This window comes from Anabas testudineus, chromosome 24 (genome assembly GCF_900324465.2).
Source record: "Anabas testudineus chromosome 24, fAnaTes1.2, whole genome shotgun sequence".
Taxonomy (NCBI): domain Eukaryota; kingdom Metazoa; phylum Chordata; class Actinopteri; order Anabantiformes; family Anabantidae; genus Anabas; species Anabas testudineus.
In genome coordinates this window covers 8,217,491-8,242,693 of record NC_046632.1, presented here as the reverse complement: position 1 = coordinate 8,242,693, position 25,203 = coordinate 8,217,491, and the positions used below count along the sequence as shown (strand labels likewise).

At 38.4% G+C, this 25,203-nt stretch overlaps 3 protein-coding genes across 3 annotated transcripts; 1 reads left to right on the top strand and 2 right to left on the bottom strand.

The window, feature by feature from the left end:
- The first annotated feature begins 2,063 nt into the window (after positions 1-2,063).
- mrps18a (mitochondrial ribosomal protein S18A) lies at positions 2,064-4,562 on the top strand. The gene is made up of 6 exons (XM_026342200.1): positions 2,064-2,247; positions 2,734-2,765; positions 3,199-3,303; positions 3,395-3,518; positions 3,841-3,910; positions 4,023-4,562. The coding sequence occupies exons 1-6, from the start codon at positions 2,100-2,102 to the stop codon at positions 4,165-4,167; spliced, it is 624 nt and encodes a 207-aa protein (XP_026197985.1). The 5' UTR covers positions 2,064-2,099; the 3' UTR covers positions 4,168-4,562.
- Positions 4,563-4,633: 71 nt separating this feature from the next.
- Positions 4,634-8,125, bottom strand: rsph9 (radial spoke head component 9). Its single transcript, XM_026342199.1, has 5 exons — positions 7,720-8,125; positions 7,458-7,626; positions 7,074-7,203; positions 6,740-6,886; positions 4,634-4,944 (listed from the first exon to the last, which is right to left on the bottom strand). The coding sequence occupies exons 1-5, from the start codon at positions 7,944-7,946 to the stop codon at positions 4,784-4,786; spliced, it is 834 nt and encodes a 277-aa protein (XP_026197984.1). The 5' UTR covers positions 7,947-8,125; the 3' UTR covers positions 4,634-4,783.
- A 4,939-nt stretch (positions 8,126-13,064) lies between these two features.
- On the bottom strand, positions 13,065-23,925 carry tmem63a (transmembrane protein 63A). The gene is made up of 23 exons (XM_026341546.1): positions 23,802-23,925; positions 21,809-22,001; positions 21,365-21,444; positions 21,155-21,212; positions 20,717-20,754; positions 20,456-20,598; positions 20,307-20,358; positions 20,073-20,181; positions 19,918-19,988; positions 19,718-19,798; positions 19,194-19,305; positions 18,836-18,969; positions 18,476-18,619; positions 17,996-18,149; positions 17,802-17,908; positions 17,634-17,720; positions 17,351-17,416; positions 16,784-16,946; positions 16,238-16,343; positions 15,915-16,082; positions 15,412-15,527; positions 15,273-15,323; positions 13,065-14,793 (listed from the first exon to the last, which is right to left on the bottom strand). Exons 2-23 carry the CDS (start codon positions 21,974-21,976, stop codon positions 14,653-14,655), a joined length of 2,349 nt encoding a protein of 782 aa, XP_026197331.1. The 5' UTR covers positions 21,977-22,001; positions 23,802-23,925; the 3' UTR covers positions 13,065-14,652.
- Positions 23,926-25,203: the final 1,278 nt, after the last annotated feature.

Below are 25,203 nucleotides of genomic sequence, written 5' to 3'. Positions count from 1 at the left end.
GACCAGTGTGCCAACAAAAGGAGACTATGGCAGGGTGGATTGAATCATTTTTGGTTTGTGCGATGTGATGTGGTACACACTCGTCTTCACTCCAGTCGCAGCTCTCCTGCTCATTCCATGCTGCGTTTTACCAGTTTATCTAGAGAGGCAGAGGTGAAGACGCTAACCTTTTCCACACAGCAATAACTTCCCACCATGACATTGACCCAACATTGCTTCAGTGCCCCTCAGCGCTCGCTGTGAAAATGTCCGACGAGCTCTTTTCATCTGAGGAAAATCCTATCTGATTTACTCTCCCCCCTCTTCCTCAGCTGAGGCGCTGTTTGTACAGGGCCATGTTTCATTTGAATATCAAAGCCTGTGAGGAGGTGGCCAGACACTCTAAATGCCATTTTTTTAGGCGTCTCTCGAGGAATGTGACTGCTTAAGTGTTCTTGACGAAGGGACCTGATCACTGAGACAATGCTTCCTTTGTGGTGGTGGGGTGACAGTAATCTCTACCTATCTCCTCTCTGCTTTGTAGACTACACAATCGCAGAAGAAGACCGTTTGCATCTGAGTTTGCAGCTCTTTCAGTCTCCACAGTTTAGGTGGCATTTGAGAAAATGTTCACATTTGTTGCCTAGAACACAGGAACCATGATTGTGAACATCCTATACCATGGGGAGCTTTCTATTAAACAAAATGGTGTTCCTCTCTGACTTTGTTGGATCTATCTTTGGGTACTGTTGCACCAACTGCACCAATGACAATAATAATAATGATGACAAACCTTAGTGATCCCCTGGGGGAAATTGGTGTAACTAACAATATGCACTGTGACAAGGTGTTCAGTGCATAAAATGCAATATCCCTACCTTTAAAAAATACTATATTTCAAATGTTTGTCAAAAGCTCCACTGGGTGTCTTTGATTTGAATAAAACGACCCAGTGTGTGGATAAATTTTAAGGCTGGAATCTATATGCGCCACTTAGCAACTTTAAGAGGAGTTTATTCGTGCCATGTCTTGATCCAGTATCCAAAGCTCATATTATATCCAGGGTATGAAAAGCAGCTCCAGACAATTTGTGCACGTCATTTTCCAGACATTCTTTAGGGTTCATAAGAGAAAACACTACAGTTGAACTATAACTGTAGTGTTTTATGGCATTCTTAATACTTTTCTCTGTGGAAACAGATGAAGCAATGAGATTAAGCTTCAAAAACAGCAAACAAAAAACATGACAAGTGGACAAAGGCGTAGTGTTCTCATGATAACATTATCACACATCAAACTCCTTATCTTCTCTGAGCCACTTTATCTGCGCCTGAAGAATCTACCTGTATCTTGTGCTTTCTGTAACTAAAGTGCGGCATGTTCCTACACTGTTCCTCTAGGTGCCTCTCATACTTTCATCTGAACAACAGAGCTATGAATAGTGGCTTTGACATGAACAAAAAAACAAAAACAAATCTGAAGAAAAGCAACACAAGAATGAAAAGAATCTCTGAAGGTACGTCCTTCACTGTATAAAATGTATTTCTGTTTATAGTTTATGTTCTGCGTTACCTAAAGTGTCATATAGATAAACTATTATTTTATAATAAATCTCTTCTGGACTTTAAAGTTCATTTTGCTTTATCTTAATGTCACTTTCAGTTTTTTCGTAACTGCTCCCATGAGATAATTTTAATAATTCTAGTAATTTTTTATTTTAAAGTCTTTTCAACATGCCCTGTACATTGTTTTTCCCTCTTGTGTTTAATTTCACTTGATACAATACTGCTGTCTGTTTTGTGGTTAATTAAACATCAATCGTATTTAGATCTTGGCTCATAATGTTTTGCCCTTTAAAAACTTTTGATAACGGTTCATAAATCCTATGCATATATCTGGACATTGACTTTTTTATCAGGCCAGTTCATAAGAACACTCGTTAATTTTATACACTACGTCGCAGTTTATATTAACTTGATTTGTTTTTTTGACATTTTGAATGTCTTATTAGTTTTTACCACCAGGAATGCAATGCGGGATATTCACCGAAGGTGTCGCTGTTTCCGTTCTCGCGAGATTATTAGACAGGAAGAGACTGTGGGGAAGGTCAAGAATTAAACATGGCGGCCGCCACTGTGTTGAGGTCTGTTTGGACCTCATTTACTGGGTTAAAAGGAGGTATCACAAATATCAACTTAAGTGCTTATCAAAGGATAAATGTTCCCCAAGTACCCGGTTTAATCATTCAAAGCAGAGGGATCCGAAAAGGTGAGACTTCTCTGCAAACGTTACGATTATAGTGAATGTTAGAAGAGCTAACGTTAGCTAAGTTAGCACGTTATTGTAAAGTTAGATACTAACGGTGATAACAACATGTGTTAACTTGCAAGGAAATTCAGCTGTTTTAATATCGCTAATACAACAAAATATACTAAAGTATTTACACATTTTACCTAATAGCTGCATTACAGAAGCCATCCTGTTGTCATGTATTGTTTCACATTTGAACAGAATAGGATTTTTGATTCTGTTTAATAGTAAAGACCTGTGTGTATATGTAAATGTCATATTACTGAATAATAATGTAGGATTATTGTAGCCTCACCCAATTCCTGTGTGTAAACAGCATTTGTTGCAATTGTTTCATTTAGCTGCAGTTGAAGACTCATGTTAAATGTGCTGGCTTGAAGGTAGTAAAGAGAAATACTAATAAGGATGTTTAAGGTCTAACATAATGAAATGTCTGTTTTACAGTGGTGGAGAAGGAAGAGGGTAAAACAACTATAGTAAGTAAAAACTGCTCTGATCTGGAACAGTTTTTTGATAATGTACCTGCAGTACATTTAAGTACACCTTAAAGATATTAACTGATGTCTTGTAATGAATTAGTAATTTGAAGTGGGAAATGATTAGGCAGTGGTAAATATAGTAAATAAATGTACCTTTATATGTGTGGTATTTGTTTTTTGTATTTTGAGAAATTTCCCCAAAAAGAGAAAATATATATATTATTAAAATACTACTAGAGACTGCTGTTTTATTACACACACTTTACTGTTAAGTTGGCATTATTGAAAGCACCAGAATGATACACGGCACACTTGTTGACAGACACAGTGAGGAAGAGGAAGTCATGATTTCTTTCACTGCATTTAAATATTCTGTCAACTTGACAAGGAACCTGTAGACTTAACTGTAGTAATACTTATCTTTTGTCAGATTGAGGGACAAACCCTGGGTGTTCCTGCAGGACCGCAGCCTCCAAACCCAACAGCCAAGTGTCCTATCTACAGATGGAACCTGCAGCACAAATACAACTATACAGTAAATACATTCACTGGCATGCAAAAATCAAATTATCTCACACATCATGGAATGTGGACGAGTGATTTTTTTTTTGTTTGATCTCCTATAGGATGTCTTGTTGTTAAGTCAGTTCATCAGGTCAGATGGTGGGATGTTGCCCAGGAGAATCACTGGTCTCTGTCCAGAGGAACATCGTAAGATTGCCATCTGTGTGCAGATGGCTCACAGGACAGGTCAGCGCTACTGTCTGCTCTGTAAATAAAAATAAGCAAATGCTGATATGAAAATAGTGATTTTAGTACTGCCAAATTACAATAAGTGCAAACCGGGCCAGTGGTAGTAGGGTCAGTAAAATGTCATGATGGTGGTTCAGCTTAAACATTGTCACCTGTCAAACTGCATGACTGCAAAGTCTTAATATGTTGCATCAGTGGAACTCATCTGAAATATATCTACAGTATATTTTGTACCATATTTACTGATGCATCATTGTTTCTGAAACATTTCAGTTAAATTAAAAAAGCTTTGTATTTTTCTCATTTCCTTATGTTCAAGGTCTTCTTCCTGACCACAGACCAAAACTTCCAGAGGGCCATGTCCCAAAACCCAAACCCCAACTTAACAGGTGAAGTATACGTCACTGTTTGTCTGCTTATATGTTTGTGTCTCACTGTTACCCGTCTGTTAGGATGTGTCAAATCAAATCAAATATCAAGTGTCTGCTTTTTATTGTACAGATACTTGACCCGCTGGTCCGTTAAATCTGTGCAGCCCATCTATAAAAAGGGACTGAAATGGTGTAAGAAGCGCATGGCTGTTGGCCACCCCGCACTCCAGAACAATGTACGTTATGGCGTCAAGCCCCTTTACATAAAACATTGAAGGACAGAAAGCCTGACGAACCAGCACAGCAACATCAGGAGAATGGGTTGGCCCATTACGTAAGGATGCAGTGGATTACCACATCTTCCAGCTACATCAACAGTTTACCCCAAGTCTTTTCACGCCGCCTTGGGAAAAGGTCTAAAAGCTTCATTCATCTGTATTTCTTCTATGTTTTGTTTACAAAGCTGCATCACAATTTTAATGAATCATGCCCAGCCACACCCGGAACCATCAATTCTGTCTCTGCTGGTTCTCAAAAATCCTTTGAAGTCAACTCGCTGTCAGCTTAATGTGAACAACAATTGGGTCAGTGTTACACTTTCAATGTAGGTGGGATGTTGACTGTGCATACTCAAGGCAACACAGATGTGCAAATAAAATGTGTCTGTTTACGGTGCCTCTCAGCTTGTGTTTACTGTATAACTTTTGTGGATGAGAACTCAATTGGACAAAAACTGTGTAGACACAAACTGGACTAACTCTTTAATTTATTTGTTTTAGGACAAGACAAAAAGCCTTGTAATATGTCGGATATAATACATTTTGGTTTTGAGGACAGATGTGAACAGCAGAGAAACATGACGAGGCTGAAACAAGTCGAAGGTATCTGGTTTCAGAGCATGAAGGGAAGGTCCAAATTCTTAGTCCCATAACCGATGTAGATGTATCCATGCTGTGGTGTCATAGGCACATGGTAGAAGGTCAGGCCCAGCCACAACAGGCTGCGGAGCACACACACTTTGCTGGCACATTCAAACTGAAGACTCCACGACCCTACACGCAAACAGAAGACTTTTTTAAACAGTTGTTAAATACACACAGGCTACAACATCATGGTCTCTGGAGTCCTAATCTGGAGGAGTACTAATCCTTAGAAATCCTTAGAAATCATTCCAAAAAAGATTATACTGTTCAGATGGTTGAGACAGCCAAGGGATACTCCAGCCAAGGGAATCCATTGTGCTTTTGAGCTCTACAGTCTAACTAGTTTCTCAATATGTTTGGGTGTGTCGGTAAACCCAAGACCCAGGGAACTGAGAACAAGAACTGGATCGGCTACCAAGTAAACATGAAAGCCATTTGACTGATTACACAAAAGGGAGACGATTCCAATAAGAAAGGCTGTTGCTTCACTACTTTTATGCCTTTAAAATTACATGGGAAAGTATGATTCAACTTGAAGTAAAAGAACTTCCAAGTTTGGCATGTGATATTCAGCGTGTAATATCCATGGTATAACTGTGCTGCTGTAAGAAGAGGCACCTAAAGCTATCAATCAGGAGCTGGAAGCAGTTTGCGGTACAGTTGTAGGAAAGAGTTGGAGCCCAGTTTGGGGTCTCAGAGGAAAGCACCTGTTTTTGGTGGAGATACCTCATACTACATTTCCCCAGAGTCACATTTCAAAAATGTGAAATCTTTCTCCTTTTCAGGAAATGCATGCAATCTGCTGCTATGATGACGGCTGCAGTGTGTGGCACTGAGACAGCTGCTTAGCGTCTGCCTTAGTGATGACAAAGCTGACATCAGTATCACACACAAACATATACACATAAGGAAGCCCTCTTAAACCAGACATCTGTTGCATGTCTTGTCATGGATACTCAACATTTTTACTTTCATACACATACACTTGCAGGACCCAACTTTATCTGCATTCATTTTGGCCTGGACTACAGTATGTCATGCTAAGAAACCAACATTACAGACTTGCTAACCACAGTAACTAATCCCAACTAACTAGACAGTAGTTAACAGTCTTTTTATAGTATTTACTGTGTGGGCCCTGAGTTAGATTTTTCTGATATACACCATTATAAAGAGGCATAGTAAATTTGTCCTACTGAAAGGAATGTTTCAAGATTAAAGAGGAAAAATGTACCCTTAACTAGTGGGATTACATGAGCTGAAATAATTCTTGTTTAGTTAAGTAAGATTAGCAATACCATTAATCATTTTGGTTTCTGGTGGTCCTTTCCCCACATAACAGATTAAGTCCTAGTTTTTACTCACAGTATGTGAACCTTGAAACCATGACTAGGAGCCAAAATATTTCTAATCAAACAAGTAGTAGTTGGGTTATCAGGTACAGATACAATGAATTGAAATTCCTCCAACACATTCCCATAAAACCCTTTCCATCTGGCTAACTGGCTGACATTATGATATTTTATCAGTTTAGCATTGCTCAAGGGACTATTCCATTGCAATGATTCAGTTGTTTCACTTGGAGACTCATTTTGATTTCCAGTCAGTAGACTTGCCATAATGAATTGTTTTGGAATCACTATAACAGTAATGTAGCATGGCATGGCAGCTGAAGAAGTTTGCATTTACCACCGGAAATGTAAAGGTCATTTGAACACATCCTGCTCAGGAATATCCTTGAATTAACTCCTAAAGATGTTTTTATATTCTGTAGATTTCTTTACAACATCTCTTCAATTTCAGTGACCATAAAGGGAAAAGTTCAAGCTCAGTACATGTACTGAAATACCTGCACAAATCATGTAAGAGTTGAAATTGTTTTACTTATGAAACAACTGGCATAAACTGAGGTTTGTAATTTCACCTTTAGGAATGTCGTCACTCAGTACATCAAAGAAGTCAATAGCTGGGTTCAGTTCACCCATCTCCAGGATGGATTTTTTCTTCAGATTTTTTGGTTTGCTGAAGTGAAGAAAATTATCCAGCTTCGCTGCTTCTGAGTGAGACAGACCTGAGGGAGGAGAAAACATGCATATTTAAATTTCAAACCTGCAAAAATCAGGACGTTCAAGTTCACCAAATGATTTTGAACAGGTGTTTTGAAACATTTCCTAAATATCCACCCAGTTATCATAAATACTACATTTCAATAGTATACTATGAAACACAGAACAGTGATATATAAGCACTCATCATACCACCGAAACTGCGGTTCATCTCAACAAGACCATGTGGATTCTTGACGAAGGCGCCGCGTGGCACCACAGACACTTCCTCATCGATCAGATGAACTGTCACAGCAAGCCTGCTCTCCTCAATGACTTTGGTCTTGGATGAAATCGAAAACAAATTCAGCACTTAAGAATTTCATGACTGTCAAAATAGCATTTTTATATATTGGAATAAAAACAGCTTTACTCTGTTAAGGTATATTACTTATTCATTTTAGGCTAGTTTCACCCTTGTTTTGCCTTGAGTAATAGCTGGGTGGATTTATATGCTACATGAATTTAAGCACTATAAAACATCTGTGTGTGTGTGTGTGACTGACCCTTGAGTTTCATGTGATTGATCACACTTACCACGATTTCCTCCTCCTCAGCATCATCCCCCTCTCCTCTTCTGCGGATTTCAAGATGCTCATATACATATGAGGGATCTCCTATGAAGCGACCCTTTGTGGCTTTGGACACTTCATTGATCATAGAGTCTGAGGCAGGGGGGAGCAGGAACCAGTCCATGCAGTTGAAGCTGCAGACAACAAACCACAAGCCGCACAAGTAACGTTAGTTCTACTTATTTCATACATTTAAACGCCACACACTACACCTGAGGCTGACTTACCTGTATAGATTCTTTTTATCTTCCAACTCATCTTCTCCTCTCCCCTGGGCGATAAAATAATCCGTCTTTAATCCCAATATTTTGCCCCAAAACAAGACCCGATGGAACTTGTAGTTTTTTTTCAGAATCACCAAGGAAGTCTGCAGAGCGGTTCTTTGCTCGAGATTTAAAGTATGTCCGCTACCGGCGACGAGTTCCAAAGAATAATATAAGGAGTTTGAGTCCATTTTTTAATAATAAATAAACTTTATAGGTGGATATTACCTATGGTAACGTTAACTGCTAGCTAGCTAACAAACTAACGGATCCTCGACGTCCGAACGCTACTTTGGTTGCCACTGACAACTAACCTTGTAGCCATGGTTACCACAGCAACACTAGATTCCTGCTTTCTTTTTTTTTTCTTTTTTTTTTTTAAAGCAAACAAACAACAATAAAATGTGACGTGTCGGCACTAAATATCAAAAAATAAATAAATTAATGCGGTTAATACTTCGTTTTGGGCGTATTTGTTTTTTTTTAGTGTTTACACAAACCAGGGCATACGTAAGTCTGGTCTGACGTCACAGCCTGTTCTCTGAAGGGCATGCGTGCAAGAAGCAGCTCTGCAGACAGGAGGAGTGCATGAGTGTCACTGTGATTGCATCTCGTTTGCTTTCTGTTTCTACCTCAAGGCTCTTCTGCGATTCACTATAAACACACAGTATGTTGCAAAAGAGAGAAAGACATTTAGTGGTATGCTACAGCTCAACACCCTGGGCCGTGCTCAGAATTGAGTGCTACAATAATAACTAAAACTAAATGTGTAAACCACAATACTGATCTAGCTCTGCTAGCTGAACACTTGATAACATCACGGCAGACGATGTGAAATGTGTTACAGCTGGACAAGCACAGATGTAACTAATACAGTTAATGATGGCTCCATTCGATTTAAGTGCCCCATGACAGTGAGGATTTATACCAGTCCAGCATAAAAGCAGGGGACGGCTACATGGTATGCAGCCACTGTTAATATAACTGAAAACATGTGCTTTTGGGCTATTAAACAGATGAAACAGAGGCACTCCACATGCACTACAGTATACTATTATAGGACATTACAATGTGCTTTTCAAATTATACAAGGGTGTCACATTTGTCCTTGTTGTGTTACATTGTACTGTTAAAGCAATAGTGAGCATACAGTGGTAATGCTTACATGTTGATTATATTTAAGTACTATTACCCTTTGCTTTAACACTCTGCAACAATACAATGCACACTGAGTACTTTGTGATTTTCCACTTTCTAACAACTGATATCTCACGAATACCCTACAAATCTCCTGCAGAAGCACCAAAAAGTCTGTCAGTTCTGAGCAAAGTGTCTGGAAGACAGATACTCTTAAGCCTTTTGCACAGCTGGCAGGATGCATGCTTAGATCCCACTAACATGACTGCATTGCATGTGGGAATAGGATTGCGTTAGGGATTCATAGCGTGCATTTCCTGTATACACACAATCATTGTGTGCATTTGTCTTGACAGAAACTGGGTAGTAGTTCACTAGTGTAAGTAGGTAAACATCTGGAAATTTTTATTGTAGATATATGTTTATATGTTAATTCCTCCTATGAGCACGTCTTAAGGTAACTTACTGGTTTGTGACAAATGTGTGAACTCACAGTACACGGTAGTGTGTCTTTGTCTGCGCTAACCAATTTTATGAATAGGATTTAGGGCCAGAAAATGAGGTGCAGTGTGTGTGCGTGTGCGCAAGTCTGTGAGCTATAGAGCTATAATTTGCCTGCACAATAGTTGAAACATCATCTAGCATGGGAAAGGAAGAACAAAGGGATAGGTGTCGGTCCGTGCTGTGTGATTCTGTCAGTGTGTTGAACACTCGCAATTTGTTGTTTAGCTGCATTTCACAGTCAAATCTACTGTTCAACGATGACATTACAAAGAGTTAGGTAATAATTAAAAATAATTTTCTTTTTCCTATGTTGTTACAGAAGACATTCATTCACAACATAAAGTCATATCCTACATACTGGGCAACCATCCAACATGGTTAAGGCCCAATAAGGCTTGTATCATCATGGCCATCTCCTTTGCCCTCACGATTATGTGTGTGTCTCATAATGTAACCTGAGTTTTACAGCCTGTGCTCCTGCTCAGATCCTCTTCTACACAAACATGCATTTAAATCCATCCTCAGTTGTCCATTTAATTCTTTATAGACATTGTTATTCATTACCAGTTTTAGGTAAAACGATCACTGCCTCCTCTTAGCAGCATATGGAGTAAATCCTGTTTAAAAGAGACTAAACGGACACTGGTTGTCTCAGATCCAGCAGCCTTAGCCAATGTGAGCAGTTTTATCATCATCATTTTAACTTATAGATATATAAACCTGACCGATCACTTTTCATTCTGCTACAGTGATACAGCTTTATTCATTTTCTGCTGATGCTGCCTCATTCATTCTAATGTTACAACAGCAGCAGCAGCAAATGTGGATTACATGTATGCAGTATTTCCTGTGAATCCCCTTGTCATGTAAATCCAACTTGAATCCACTGGCCGTGGCGCACCACGCCACTGACAATGAAAACTCCTACTCAGAGGGGTAATTAAAAAAGTTAAGATTCTAAAGAAAGCGTTTTTAGAAACGTGTCTTCGATTCCTAAAAAATGTTTAGAGTTCTAACCTTTAATAACCCATTGTGAGAGAGTTCCCTCAAGAACAGCAATCAGAAAAACACACAAGCAGGTTTTAATAATTCCTTATGTCTATTCATTCCCATGTTTGCCTATTCCCATGTTCACACAAAAGGGCCTCGGTCTAGAGTCACATGCTCGTTCAGCAGTGGTGATTTCAGCTGCCTGGCCCTCCGCCCTTCTGGCGAACGTAGTCCAGCGACAGAAAAGGGAGGGAGAGTGGGGTGACTTCTCCACAGAATACCCCACACAGAAGAGAGGGGCAGCCCCTCACCAAACCCTCCCACTCATTCACACAGACAAACACACTTTGAGCTTGTTGCTTAGGATGGCACCTCATTAGAGTTGGCAGTCTAGGTGGAAGTTTTGAAGCTGGAAGCCATAGAGTGACACACCATACACACCACTCTAGTTCTGTTTCCCAATTGGTCGAGAAGGAAGCAATGCTTGGAACGAAGCAGTCTGCTTCTGTCCTGGTCCCTGCTCTGGGAAACTCACCTCCCAGGCGACCAGCGTTGCCACGGCACTAATCCTGACAGACAAAAGATGGGAGTACCACTGAACACGATGCTGCCAGATCCTTTCATTGGTTGGCACGATCACACGCGATGCCGTGATTGGCCAGTGTCATGTTTATATACAAATTGGAGCAGTCAGAGGTCACATCCATCGATCTTCGTGGTGACACGAAGAAAACCTGACCCCAAAACCTCAGAAATCTAAATGGGTTTAATTCCTATTTTATACACACACATGCAAGCACACACATAACACAGCGGCTCTTTCTTAAGTTCAGTGGCCTGGGAGTGCAGAATTAAGTGAATGCTGGGAGAGAGGGTTTGAAGTGACTAAATAATAGTGTCTGTGGTCTACAAAAGCACAGACGACAACAATACCAAGAATGCATTGAGGACACTGAGTTCAGTGGGTTGCACACGTATACAAAACACAGTCACAGAGGTCTTAGATTAACACTTAGTAAATATTTTGATTCATAGAAGGGCATGTTGTGTCTGCTAATTTGACCTGAGGTGCCAACAAACTGCACAAAACCAATAATTATCATAATCATAGTTTTATCTGTATCCCTCAAATTTGAAAGTTTATACTTGTGCCTTCCTCCTTTACATCTATGTAAATCTATGTCATATCTGTACTTTCTATTTACTTAGATGGAGCCAAACTCCTAAATGGACTAACCTATAACCTATTAGTTTATTGCTTATGTATCTGGACATATGCATCATCCAATACGAAAGTAAGGATAATGCTGTTAAAGCTGCTAACATAAAAAAAAAATATATATATATATATATGTTTGCTCAGGTTAGCATAAACATTTTCTTGGAAATGGCTATGTAGCTTTGATTCCAATTATAAACTGTACACTCCAATTATAAACTTAAGAGTCATAGCATTGATGCCCAGCAGGTCAGATAACAAATTGTAGAAAAATGGGAAAGCATGCAATATTATTACATATGTAGTAAAAGAATAAACCAGTAATGGATGAGTATTTAGGACACTGCTATTTTCACTGTAATGTCTACTAAGTTACAAAGTTCTTCTCCAAGAAACCCTTTGGAACTTAGAAGAAAATTATTAGAAAATTATAGACCCATAAAACAACTGGCTCTACAATAAAGGAGCTAAAAACAGAAAATCATTTTTTGTAACGCAAGGTAGTTTGTGTGTCCAACTTGGAGCACTATATACTTTGTGCAAAGCCAAGCATCAACAATGTGAAGAACTAAGCAAGCTGTGCATGTGCATGAGTTGCCACAAACCGCTCCCAGTTTGCATGTAATTGGATTAAACTTCAGATCAGACTTTCACACACCCATTACAATAAGCCAAGAACCATGTGTGCCGAAACTGAGCCAGTGAATTTCTGGTCTATTTGACACTGGGTCAAAGTTTGCAGTGTGGTTTTAAAGGGTAGTATACTGTAGTTCTGGGAGAAGTGAGTGGATTTTGCTGCTTCCCAGGCTCCTGCAGCCTTAAAATCCATATTACTCCTGCACCACTGAGCCTGCAGAAAACACATCTTTCCAGCAGAGTGTCTGTATTAAACACACACGAAGAAGATACAACCTACGGACAGTATATCAGGTGTCTAATACAAAACTAATCTCTTTCCCAGCTCATCCTTGAAGACACAAAGTCTGGAAGTTATTACTGCCCTGCATCCTGACCCTGCACAGCTGTCTCATGTGACTTTGTTGAGGTACGTTTGTCTGTTCAAACTTGTCTCAAAGTGTCTTTGTATGGGAGTTATTCAGTTTACAATTATTTATAATTAAATGATTATAAGCTTCATCTAGAAAACTATGCTACACCATTTGTGATAGTAGCACTTTTAGCATGTTAGAAATCACTTTGCCCTAAGTACAGTGTCTTTATTGCTTAACCATACATGCAACTTTAGTAAGAAGAAACAAATGGGGGTGTTTTGTAATACATAATCTTTGTCCAGCATTAGGGGGTAAAAATACAGTCCATAACCTTTGTGCACAACATTAATATTGCTCTAAAATGCTAACGTGCTAATTCCTTGTAAACAAATCTTTAAACTTTCTATGACCCGACTAAATATGCAGCTATTACCAGGAGCTGTTGTGTGATGAAGAGTGACACAGGGTTTTAAAATGTCTTTACAACATTTAGTCCGTTTTTAATGCCTGTAAGTGAAGTGTACACACATATGGAAAATAATACAACTTTTATTATTTCAAGAACTGTCATTAGGGTCTATTAGAGTAAACTGATCTTCATCCAACAGCAAAACACCTCTTTTATACTCGACTAATAACCTAAAATGTTATTAGCTTAGCACCTCATTACCCATATTTAACAACTGTGCTAACCACTCCTGCACCCCAAAAGCCCTTCAGTGACAACAGAGCTCCTTCTCAGCTGAGGCAGGCACCGTGGTGAGAAAGGGGAAAAGGGCAGGAAAAAGAGGAAGCAAAAGGAAAATGAACAGAAAGGAAGACAATAGTGAAAGGTGGAGGTGGAGCTACTGGAATTGACACTCACTGGCTCATACCAAGAAGTTCCAAATCCTCAATGCAACACTGTGCATTTGTCTGCTTTATATTGGAGGGGTAAAGCTTCCTCCGCAGCTCAACACTGCCCCCTGATGACAAAACACACTCATAAGATCTAAGTAGTTCTTGTGTAGTATAAAACGGCACATAAGGTTCAGTAGTGACATGTGTCACCTTAAACAAAGCTAAGGTTCACTTCCTATTAAAATATTAAGTTATCTGTGTAACTTTGAAAAAAATCTGCAAAAACACACATTCAATAAAAAATAAACATTGACCTGTTTAAAACATTCACTTTTGGTACAGTGTCATATTCATACCTTAAAAAATAAGCGCAATTATTGTAATATATTGATTAAACAAAATAAAGACTTTGCCTGCTCCTGCAACACTAACATAAATGTTAATTTGCTTGTTTAATTACAAATGTAAAAACATAAAGCTCTTCATATAAAAAAGTGCATTATTAAAAGTAGGTAATAGGTTATTTTCTTGGCATTTCTCTGTCATCAAAAAAGGCACTGTGGAAAAATCTAAACAAGTCAGCATGTAGATAACAATTAATGAGCAGCAAGCTCTGCCTGTTCACTTCTTTGGCATAAGTGATGCTGATTTTACTCTGGTTACATTTGCATGGTAATTAGCTAAAAGGTAAATCAGCTTCAGCTAGTGCAATAACCAAGATTTAGCATTTCTTCATAAACATGACTTGATTGGCAATGTAGATTTTGGGGTAAATGTCACAGTGAAATGGTCCTTATCAGAAACATTTAACATCTAACAGTTTTTTTAACTGATGGCATTAAAATAGTTGGTAGATTTCACATGTGCACTGGGCCAAGTGATAAATCATCTAATTCCTATTTACTGTCTTTACTGTAATAAAACTATTCTCTGCTGCCTTCACTGCATTTTTAACATGGCTTCCCAATTGTATAAGGAAAGGAAATTGGACTGTAGTTGGTCTTTAGAAGCCACTGCACTTTTTTTTTTGTTCCATCTGAATATTTTCCCACAATGGGACAGATCCTGTCTCACTGAGCAGTACAGTGGAAGTGAAGTCAAACTCAAACTGTTAAATTCAATCTCGAAAATTATTGTGAAGGAAGCAGATTTACATTTTGGAGTCACAGCAAATCCCAACTCCAAACCTTTCACTTGGTGGTGAAACACACTGATTTAGCCATTTAACATGTCTTCCTCCACTGGACAGGAGCTGTGGACTGTAGTCTGCTGTGTAGAGCCATAAGACTGCTGACGTGTAGACCCCTGTGTGGCGCTGTCAGGCGATTTGGGATTAAGCACTTTGGGAAGGAAGACCTGTAATTATAAAGTAAAATTAAAGTAAAATTATAAAGTATATAAAAAAAAGGATAAATGCAGAAAGCAAACTAAAGGTGTCTCAATAGTCTTCTTTAGGTTTAAGGTTCTCGCTGATGTGTCTGATGTAATGTTGCAAGTAATGTCTAACGTACAACTTTAAACAGAAGAACACTGGGTAATAGGGGGAAACACAAAGCTCGTGAAATTTTAGGTTACATATGAAATTACCTTGCATGAATCGCAGAGAAAGCCCAGGTGTGAACGTACTAACCCCTTACACACACAGTTTGCTGGTTATCGTTTCTTTTTCTGTGGCTAAAGTCTTTACTCTGTTGATAATGAATAAACTAACAACAGTATAACAAGGAAATAACTCAATGTACAGCAAATTTAGAGTAAGTTACTCTGAAATTAAACCAGTAATGCATATGGTCCCTAGTCACACTGTGGAGTTAGTTAGAGAACTGCTACTGTACCATGGTGTTTTCTACCCCTTTCTCTGCTGTATCCTCATCTTCCTCTTTCACCTGCAAAAGTACCAAAACAATGAGAGGGCTCAGTGTGTAGGGTGATGAGGACATGTAGGACATATATCACACAGAAGGAAACACTCACTGCATCGTTGTGTGGACTGAGGTACTTGAAATAGCCAAAGCAGGTGTAGCTGACGCAGATGAATACAGTAATACAAAGGACCACCAGGGTGAAAAGAGATGTGGGAGTCTTGAAACCTGAAACATGGCAAATGCACCCACACGTACAGTTTCAATAGTGACATTCAGGATTGACTTGCGTAGCTGCTTGAAGTAAACACTTTGACGTAATTATATAGTAATCATGTATATTTAGTCCACGCTTCACTTGAGAAATTAAAGTTGGGAAGTCTGAATAGCAATTAGCAATGTGGTTTACAAAATTACCATCAGATAAAACATGTATGTTGTTTTCAGTAACAGTATGTAATTTAAATGCATGTGAAATTCTGGAAATTAATATTGCAAATCACCACAAGCAACAATCACAAATGCACAGTCTGTCTTTTCTGTTACAGACAATAAGAACTGTTATGATGTTAGGGTTAGGGTTTATCAGGATTTTCAAGAGACATGCTTTTTTACCTGTTCTGAGCACAGAGAAGAAGTAAATCCATATTAGACAGATGATGGGTGCAGCCAGAGCTTGATTGACTGCTGCCATGTGGACCTGATGGTCTAGGTAAGCAGGCAAGTAGGCAAAGTACAGGTTGTGTTTGTCAACTACGTACTTCAGCAGCATGTACACAAGACCTGAAGACATACAGACACGCACACACCACAGCCATTAATAAACCAATGTAAATGACAGAAATATGCCATCTGTACAGAAATTAACAAATGAAATGACAAAGTAAAATGTTGTATGTGTAACCATGTGCTTGTGCACAGACCACCTAAGTACTCACCAAAAGGCACAATTATGGGACAAATGACGCTGTAAGCCATAATGACTGTAAACACACAGAGGGTCCAGCTGTACATGGCTCCATATTCACACTCGTATGCCTGGTTCTGTAAACACAAGTAAAAAAAACTAGTAAATGTTGAGATGAGAATAAGATTTTAAATTGTAAACAAAATATTCTTTTTTCCTTGTTTAACTTGTCATTGACTTGAGTTACAGGTAAAAAAAAACTATGCATAAATCTTTGCAGTCAGAAAAAAGGGATCATTCTTTACCCAGAGCCCTTGATATATTTCTATAATACATTATCCATCAGTTTACAGCACTACACTTTTGTGTAGGATATGTTTGCATATCCTGGCTTGACTAGACATCTGACCAACACGTCCAACACGTATTTATGGAGAAAGCAACTACATGACAGTTGATTCACATGTTTAAAAACAGCAAAGGTCACAACTTTTTACAATTCGCTGTGTACAAAATCAAGACAACAGGACCCTGAACATGGTGGCCAGGTATAACATTCCTTTATGCCATTACAAACCTGTTTGACATATTTCCGTTCAGCAGCAGAGCCTGCAAACACGATACGAATGGAGTAAAGCAGTAACCCAGGTAATCGCAGCAACTCCATCGAGGAGCCCACCAGTGCTGCTGTGATCACATAATTGACAAAGAACGCTCCTTGGTCGGGTAAGAACACACAACTGGTGGAGGAAGAGAAAATGAGAAAAGGTATGAAAGTGGAGAGGACAAAATCCAATGACATAAAGAGACAATGAGAAAAAAAAATATTTAGAAAAAAAAGAAAAAGATTCCAGCGTCCACTAGTCCAACAATTAACAGTCCATGTGTGAAAACCTTTACTTCCACATTAGGTTCAACAAAACCATGTGTTTAGAGGAACTGCTGTAATTCACATTGTAGTCTTCTGACTGAGTACCTAAGGGATTCTTTTAATGTTGAGCACTTTGAATACAGCTGAACTGTGACGGCATTTACAGTAAAACAGGTCTAGACTGGAAATGTAATTTCTCCAATATGCAATTTCCTTCTTATTACCATAGAATAATATTTTAAAAAGCAGAAGAAAAGAAGAGGAAAAACTTACTCAAATCTCAGTTTCCCATTTGAAAGGAACTCTTTATCAAACAGCCAGCGGAAAAACACTGAAAGACTAAAACAAAGATTTTGCTAAAGTTTAGTCAAAGTTCTCACTGAATCCAGCTGTAACAAAATACACATATTAGCAATTTCGGCAAACTGTTAGTCACATCTTACTACTGTAAGTGCTCCTTCATTTCTACAGACTTGATGCATATGCATAAATAATCAAGATGCTAAGTAAACTGTTGCTTATTCTATTTAATGTTATTAATGTTAACATAAATTACCTGGTGAGTCCTAGCGAGGGAAGGATGAGAACCATGAAAAGCAGGAAGAAGTAGAGCTTGTGCAACATGCTCAGCTGCTCACTTGACCTGAGACACAGAGACTGGATCAAAACCCTTTGTCTGACAACAGAAACTGGTGACAGCACTGCCACTGTACAAGTGTGTTACCTGCTCCAGTGTGCCTCTCCTAGTGTGGAATAGTAGACTATGGTAGGCAGCAGCGCAGAGAAGGACCACAGCATGAGAGTGGGAAAGAACTGACTGATAATGGGGCTCTGGAGTGAAAAAACAAAAATGCTGATTTATAGCTTTGAAAACATAAAATGTTGACATGTATATGTGTCTGCGTGTGCAAGCCTCACGTTGAGATTGTTGATGGGTTTAGTCACGTTGAATTTATCTATGGTGTTAATAACGATGGTGGGAGTGGTGAGGAAGGTGAGCAGCAAGAAAAGAAAGAAGTTGAGCATCACATAGCGCATGTACCAGCGAATACCCTGCACTGAGAGATTGGCCCTGTAAGACAGAAAATAAAAAACAGAAGCAACAAGACAGTTACATAAAAAATGTATATGTATAATATACAATTGTATACAATACAATATTTTGATACAGCTGAAATATGTTGTAGATGAAAATCACAGGGGTGGTAGAAGAACACAATTAAATACACATTACTCAAGCAAATGTGCAAGTACTTGCCTCTACTACAAATAGTGTAAAAAATGCGTGTAGTACATTCTCTAAAATATAGAAGTACTTCATTTAAAAAATAAAGTAGTAAATGATAATTACATTAGTTTGCAGTTCGTCTGGCATCAGAATTTTGTAAAACATCTTACCAATATACATTTTTGGGATGGGGTGCATAGCTTACGCTCCACTTGTTCACTTTCAGAGTCTTACTATTAGATGAAGGTTGGGGCTCATTGTTACAACAGCAACTTTTGCCACCACACTTGAGTGCATTGAAGTCTTTGAGAATGCTGTAATGGGTAATGACAGCTGTTAGTGATACACATTAACCAGCGGTTGATGTTAAACCATTCCCCAAAGATGTGCTTCATTTAAAAAAGTCATAGGGGAACAGTTGAAATTAAACAATCACTGTCTTAATACTTACTTAATACTTAAAAATGTATAAAGGTAGTGTATGATCAATTGGATTGGATTATATCACATAGTGCTGTACAGTTACTCACTACTTAGCCATAGCCTCTGTCTGCAATGTAACAAAGGCAATCCCCAGGTGGCGCTGTGGTGCAAGTTCTGCCTCCTCTCTCAACTCTTGCAGCAAGTTGTTTTCTTTAGCGCTGTAGTACTCTATGGCATCAACCTAGCAAAACACACAAGTACACAGATTAAATTTTTCACACAGACCTTGCTTGAATTTCTGTGTGTAAATAAAGTCAGTCAGAGCTTGGCATCTATTTTTTGTTTAGATTATATTAACAAAAAAAAAAAAAAACAATGTACAAGATTGAAAATACTTTAAACATAAATTGTAACATGAGAAATAATAAAAAAAAATAAACATCTCGACATCCTGAACCATCTCACCTTCTCAGAGTTGCTACAGCAACACACACACCTTCGTGGGTCAATCAGTTCATGTTTCCCTGTTTTTTGAAGGACACACTCGTAGTAGTGCAGGTTTGTTCCAGCTCGCTTCCTGAAAAGAACAAGAAACAGGAAAAAGTTGGTTTACAAAACAGTAACCTCTACATTACATCAAGTCTGGAATACACACAATAGACAGGTGGTTGCAACCATTTCTTTTTTCATGTGCATTCAAGATTTGACCTATAATGATATAATGCAGTCTTTGGGTTTGATGCTGACACTTTGCATAATACAGACTTTAAATTCACAGATATCTGTTACCAATATTAGGTACATTTCTAATAAAGTAAAACTGTGTAGCACAAAGCAAAAATTAATTATTAACAGTGAAATATGCATTTTTGGCAGCTCTGAAAGCAACAAGTTGCTGGATATGATTGTTTTTCTCACCTGCTGACACGTGCACACCGGCACAGAATCACATGATGGGTTTTTATTTACAGTTACTTCTAACTTCTTACCTTTGCTTATCAAGGTGCATGAGCTTGGCCACATCACAGCCCAAAGTCACAGCAGACACGCAACAGGTTGGATAGGCCTCCCTATTCAAAAACAGAATTGTGTAGGTGGCTGTAATTTTTGGTAACAACCAAGTGAAACACATTAGGACTAAAAGTCACTTTTACACAATACAGTGGAAATAACAATTTAGTCTACTCACGTGAAATGCCTTTTTACATCTTCCTCTGTTGCAGTTTTAGGGACTGAACACACAAACAAGGCGTTTCTGGTCTGTGAAAGCCAGTATAACATATCAGTCAGGTACAAACACAGTTGAGTTAATGTAATAACTACACTTCTGGTACAGACACTCACCGTCTCTCTGCGCATGCCTTTTATTTTTGATGTGTGATGTCGCAGCACACCAACTGTCAAAGCCAGGTACAGAACAGCAAACACTGTGTGCAGCCATAACAACTTGTCTCTAGAAGTAAAAATATCAGACAAAAAGAAAACCTTTTTTATGACAAAACCATGAAGCTCCCCTACAGTACACTTTTCCTTTTATATCTAGATATATTTAATGGCATATTCTTTTAAAGCAGTTACTGCTCTGGAAGATTCCCAACAGTCGTTCTTCCAAAATTTCCTGGATCATCACCTAAAATAAATAAACAAGGAGATGTGTGTAAGCAGGTAAATACAAGAAGATGGACAGAAAAACAAAAACATACAGCCATGCCAGTGTTTAAACCTACTCATAAGCTTTCCAGTCAGGTTGACAGGCAGTATGACTGACAAGGAGGCGATAGTTATGATTGACAACAAGAAGATCATATGATGCAGAAAGGACAGGTAGTGAACAGCGTCCATGCCGCATCTGGCTTTGATTTTTTCCTGACTGAAACACATACAGACATACACTTATAAGAAGAGGTCAACATGTGGACCGTACATACAACATGATAAAATACCTCTGGTGGTGCAATAAGTTAACAAATATAACTAGCGTTACTTACTCCATTCTGATGATGTAGGGCAGCCAAGAACAGAATCCCTAACAGACAGAGAGATATTTATACTTTATACATTATTCATATTAATGTCAAAAGCACATTAAGGCTTAAACTACACTTTGCTTTATAACAAGATTATCCGGAATCAAATGCAAGAGCTCAAAATGATGGTTTAGGGGATTTTATCTGTCATTCACCTAATTCTAAAGAGTTTTTTTTCATTGTCAGATATTTAAACCAGGAGGTTGAAGGTAACAACACTTAATGAACAGATGCACTACTTGCAAAGTGACTTTATTGTGATTTATTTGTAAACGTAATGCCTTTTTTGTCAAATATTAGACTAGTTAAGTCAGTAAATACTTATCTCACAAGGATATTTTTTTATGCTTTATTATTATTGATTATGGTGATGATATTGAGAAATTTTCTTTCACATACCAATTCATACTCATGGTCATCCAGCTTGGACGATGATGTGCGTCGGCGGCGTGTTGTGCTGAAACAAAAAGATCAGTGTCATTGAATTAAGCAAACTAGCAAAGATCTACCAGAAGATTCAATTCAACGTTGCATTTAATTGACTTACTATGATCAGTCTGTCAAACCTCAGATCATCTTAAAAAAAAGCTTGTCAGGTCATAAACTTACTCTTCATTGTCTGCGACCAGTGCTAGACGCCCAAAGTCCCAGAACTTTCTCCTGATAATAGAAAAGATGCTCACAAACACCTGTAGGCAGAATGAAGAGAGGCAATTAATCAGCGTTAGGTTTTAGGTGTTTATTAGATCTTTCTCAGGTTATAAAACAAAAACTATTTTCTGCCTTTGAAAAAAGACAGAAAGAAGCAGTGACGTCCTTAAAGCCAAATATCAAAATCAGGCCATGTCAGTTTCAGAAGTTACATTCTCCCTGTTAGTTTTATTTATATTAGATACATATTTAATGCTGACCTAGTAAAGGTAAATATAAGTATTGGATCAGACTCAATATAAGAAGCTATTCAATAATAAAAAAAGACACTGAATGAAAGGACAAAATATACTACTTTCAACTTATCTAAATCTCATCGAAAGGAAACAGACACATGCATACCAGAAACACACAGAAATCGATCAGTAGCACTACTGGCACTCCTCCAAACTGGACTCCTTTGAGTACTGTGTTCTCAGTGGAGGTGAAGCAGCTGCTGTTGTCCAGAGCAGGGGGAGTGGTACCGTTGGAGGGCAGCAGGAACCACCGCTCCCACCACAGGGAAGACATCACTGGGGTAGAACCAGCAGTTTATCTGCAGAGACAGTGTACTGTATGTTGAGAAATGTTGTTCTTACAGTGACAGTAAAGAAAAATTGTAGGGCTGCATGTAACAATTAATCTGTGAATTATTCATTAATTCTTTGTTTTTTCTGCATCTTCAGACTTTTTATTTGCAAAGGTCACAGTTCCACTGAATCCATGGTCACATCTTCAAATAGTTTGAACAGTCGCACCACCGATAATTGTAAAAAAGACAACCCTAGCCAGTTGAAAAGGCTGCAGCTTTTCATTACAACTTAGAAAAAAAATAAGATAAAATCTCAAGATGGTATTGATTTTCACACTTTAATCTAGCTAAGAGGAAGTATAAAAATCACATGGTGTTTTTGGTAGTTGTGAAAGCCTACATGCTCTTAGTTCCTGTGGTAGCAGAGGTATTGGGTTCTTTTCTCTACAGCCAAACCACTTACAGTGTAGAAATACAAATAGAAGCCCTGCAAGTTCATGCCAAATAACTAAATTCAAAATATTAAGTATGTTATGTCCTCGATGTTTTTTTTTATATTTAATATATTTTTACAGATGCTTTTGGAACTATAGTTAACATAGCTGAAGCTATTGTTAAAAACTATTGGACCATTTAAATTCACAAAGCATCATACACTGCCCATCCAAAAAAAAAGGCACACATTCTAATACGTCTACCTGAGTGTTGAAACTCAGTGTTGAAACGTTCAGAGACTCAAGAAGCTACTTGGGTACTTAAGTACTAACAAGAAGGAGGTCCAGTTGCCATGACTCAACTTCCACATAACCAAGTTTTAGTAGCTTCTTCAGTCTCCCTAGATGTTTTCTTTGCTTGATTCATGTTAATAATTTTACCCTTCTGAAACAGATTGTCATCTTTACCACGACCACAGGATGTGTCTTCATGCATGGTTGTTCAAGAAATGAGAAGCTACTCACTGCATCAGTTAGGGTTAAATACAATAACTTGTTGCCAGCTGAAACATAATCATCCATGCAGTAATTATCCAATTGTTTTTTGGTATTCTCCAATGATCCTAGGCCGGATTTGTAAGTCATCCGCACAAGTCTGGACGCCAGCAGGGATGGTTTGTGTCAACTTTAGAGGCTTAACTTACTTCTACTGGTGCCAGAAAACTGTGTCTATGTCTACTGAAAAAAGCCAGACATTTCAGCTAGCATTTCATAAACTGTCCACGTCTTGTGTGAATCTAGATCTTCAAAGTGAATAATTGTTTTAGATACCTCTGGACAGCACTGGTAGTCAGCCTGGTTTAAAAAACACTTGAGCCAATTTATTAGTCTACCACTGCATGACTCACAGTTATTGTGAAAGACATGTATGGCATCATAATGACACACTCCTATCACGAGGACGACGGTAAACATTAAAAAAACGTGTAAAAGTCATAAACATTACTTTAGAGCAGACACACAGTTTGACTGCAGGTGTTTTTACAAGCCTTGAAGCCTCCTCTTCATCTAACAGCTGTTCGTCTGAACACACTGTGTCTGGCGGTGTTATGATACTTCACTCACAAAACTTAAACTTATACAAAAACGTGTTCCGATCAATTGAACAGGCACATGTCAGAGATAATGAAGTTACATGTCAGCTACAGTCCAACTTTATAGAAGTTGCAGGAATGTTTGCTAATGCTAATGAGGTAAGCAGAAGTTTACGACAGTCCTGCTCGGACACTAAGCTAACACTGTGTCCGCTAACAAAACTTAAGTAAACTTATCTAAAATGAAAAAAAAAAAGCTGTGTAACTTAAGCTGTGCTATATGTCAGTTGCTTTACCTGTGTTATTCTGCCGAGAAGCACACTTCTTGTCACTCCAAACCAGAGACATGGACTGTGCCTCCGCTCCGTGCCGCTCTCAGGTTCCGTGTCTGCGCAGAGACGCGAGTTTCCTCGGTGCTCTGCGCACAGTTTGGAAGTCTGGGAATAGGAGGAGTGCGTAAGAAGAGGAGACAGCTGTATGTAAAAGGATGGTTAGGTTATATATTATACTGATCTATGAGGTAAAAGGAAGTAAATGCGTCTATTGCAGCAATTGTAATGTTCTGTTATTATTATTTTTTTATTTACCTTTGACATTTTCTGTAACTGTGACAAAATCCCAAGTTGTTATTTACACTCCTGCACCTCACAGTTAGATGATGCAAAAAACGTGACCTCACAGTTAGATGATCATCTCATGATAATGGGAAGATGGTGGAAATGTTCTGCTTTAGGGTTGTGTGACAGCCAGCCAGAAAGGAAACACTGAACAGTACAATAAATACAGTATATCCTGCATGCAAATGTAATGAAAGTGAAACTAAAAAGAGATTTTTAGACTCTGTAGACCTCCACGACTTTGGTCCAAAGCACATATCTCCACAGTCCACTGACTTGAACATTATTGAACTTCTCTGGGCGGGTCTAAACATACCACCTGCATAAAGAGCCCACGGAGGTTTAAGAAGAATAATATTATAATGTTCATAATTTAACATGATATTTCTACTAGATGGGAGGGGACAGCCCTCAAATAAGGGCCCTATACAAATAAGACAAATGGTCACAGTTATATATTTAAATAATTTGAAAAATGATCCAATCTTGAATATTTGTTAGTTGGGAAACATGCTGTATGTGACCCTCTAGTCGAATCAGATATTTCAATTGTGAGTATGGGAAACTCTGTGTTATTTAAAGAAGAGAAGTCTGGTTCTTTGTTGTCAATGTCTAAATTTGACAACAACAGTTTGAAGTTTGTAGTGTATTAATATACAATTCTCACAGAGAGCTAGGCATGTAATAGTTACATACAACCCCAGAGTGGTGTCTAGGAAACTAAAGGCCTCTAGTGGATAAGCAATGTTCTAACAAGAACAATGTTGCAGTGCATTCACAGTTCTGCCATGTGGATAAGCCAGAAGGGTACTGAAAGAATATTTTGTAGACCTACATGTCTAAAAAAGAACTTTTTGACTTATCCATGGCGGTGGCAGTATTATGATTTGGGCCTGTTGCTGTCTCTGGATGACAGAGTGATCTGTCATCACTGATGGAGCTATGAACAAATTTAATCAGGAATTGGACCTGACCTTAATCCTATAGAAAATGCTGTAGACGGATCCAAAGCAGGCGGCTTAAGCCAACATTCCTGAGCTGAAGCTCAAAGCTGTCCAAGTCAATGTACAGTGTGGATAAA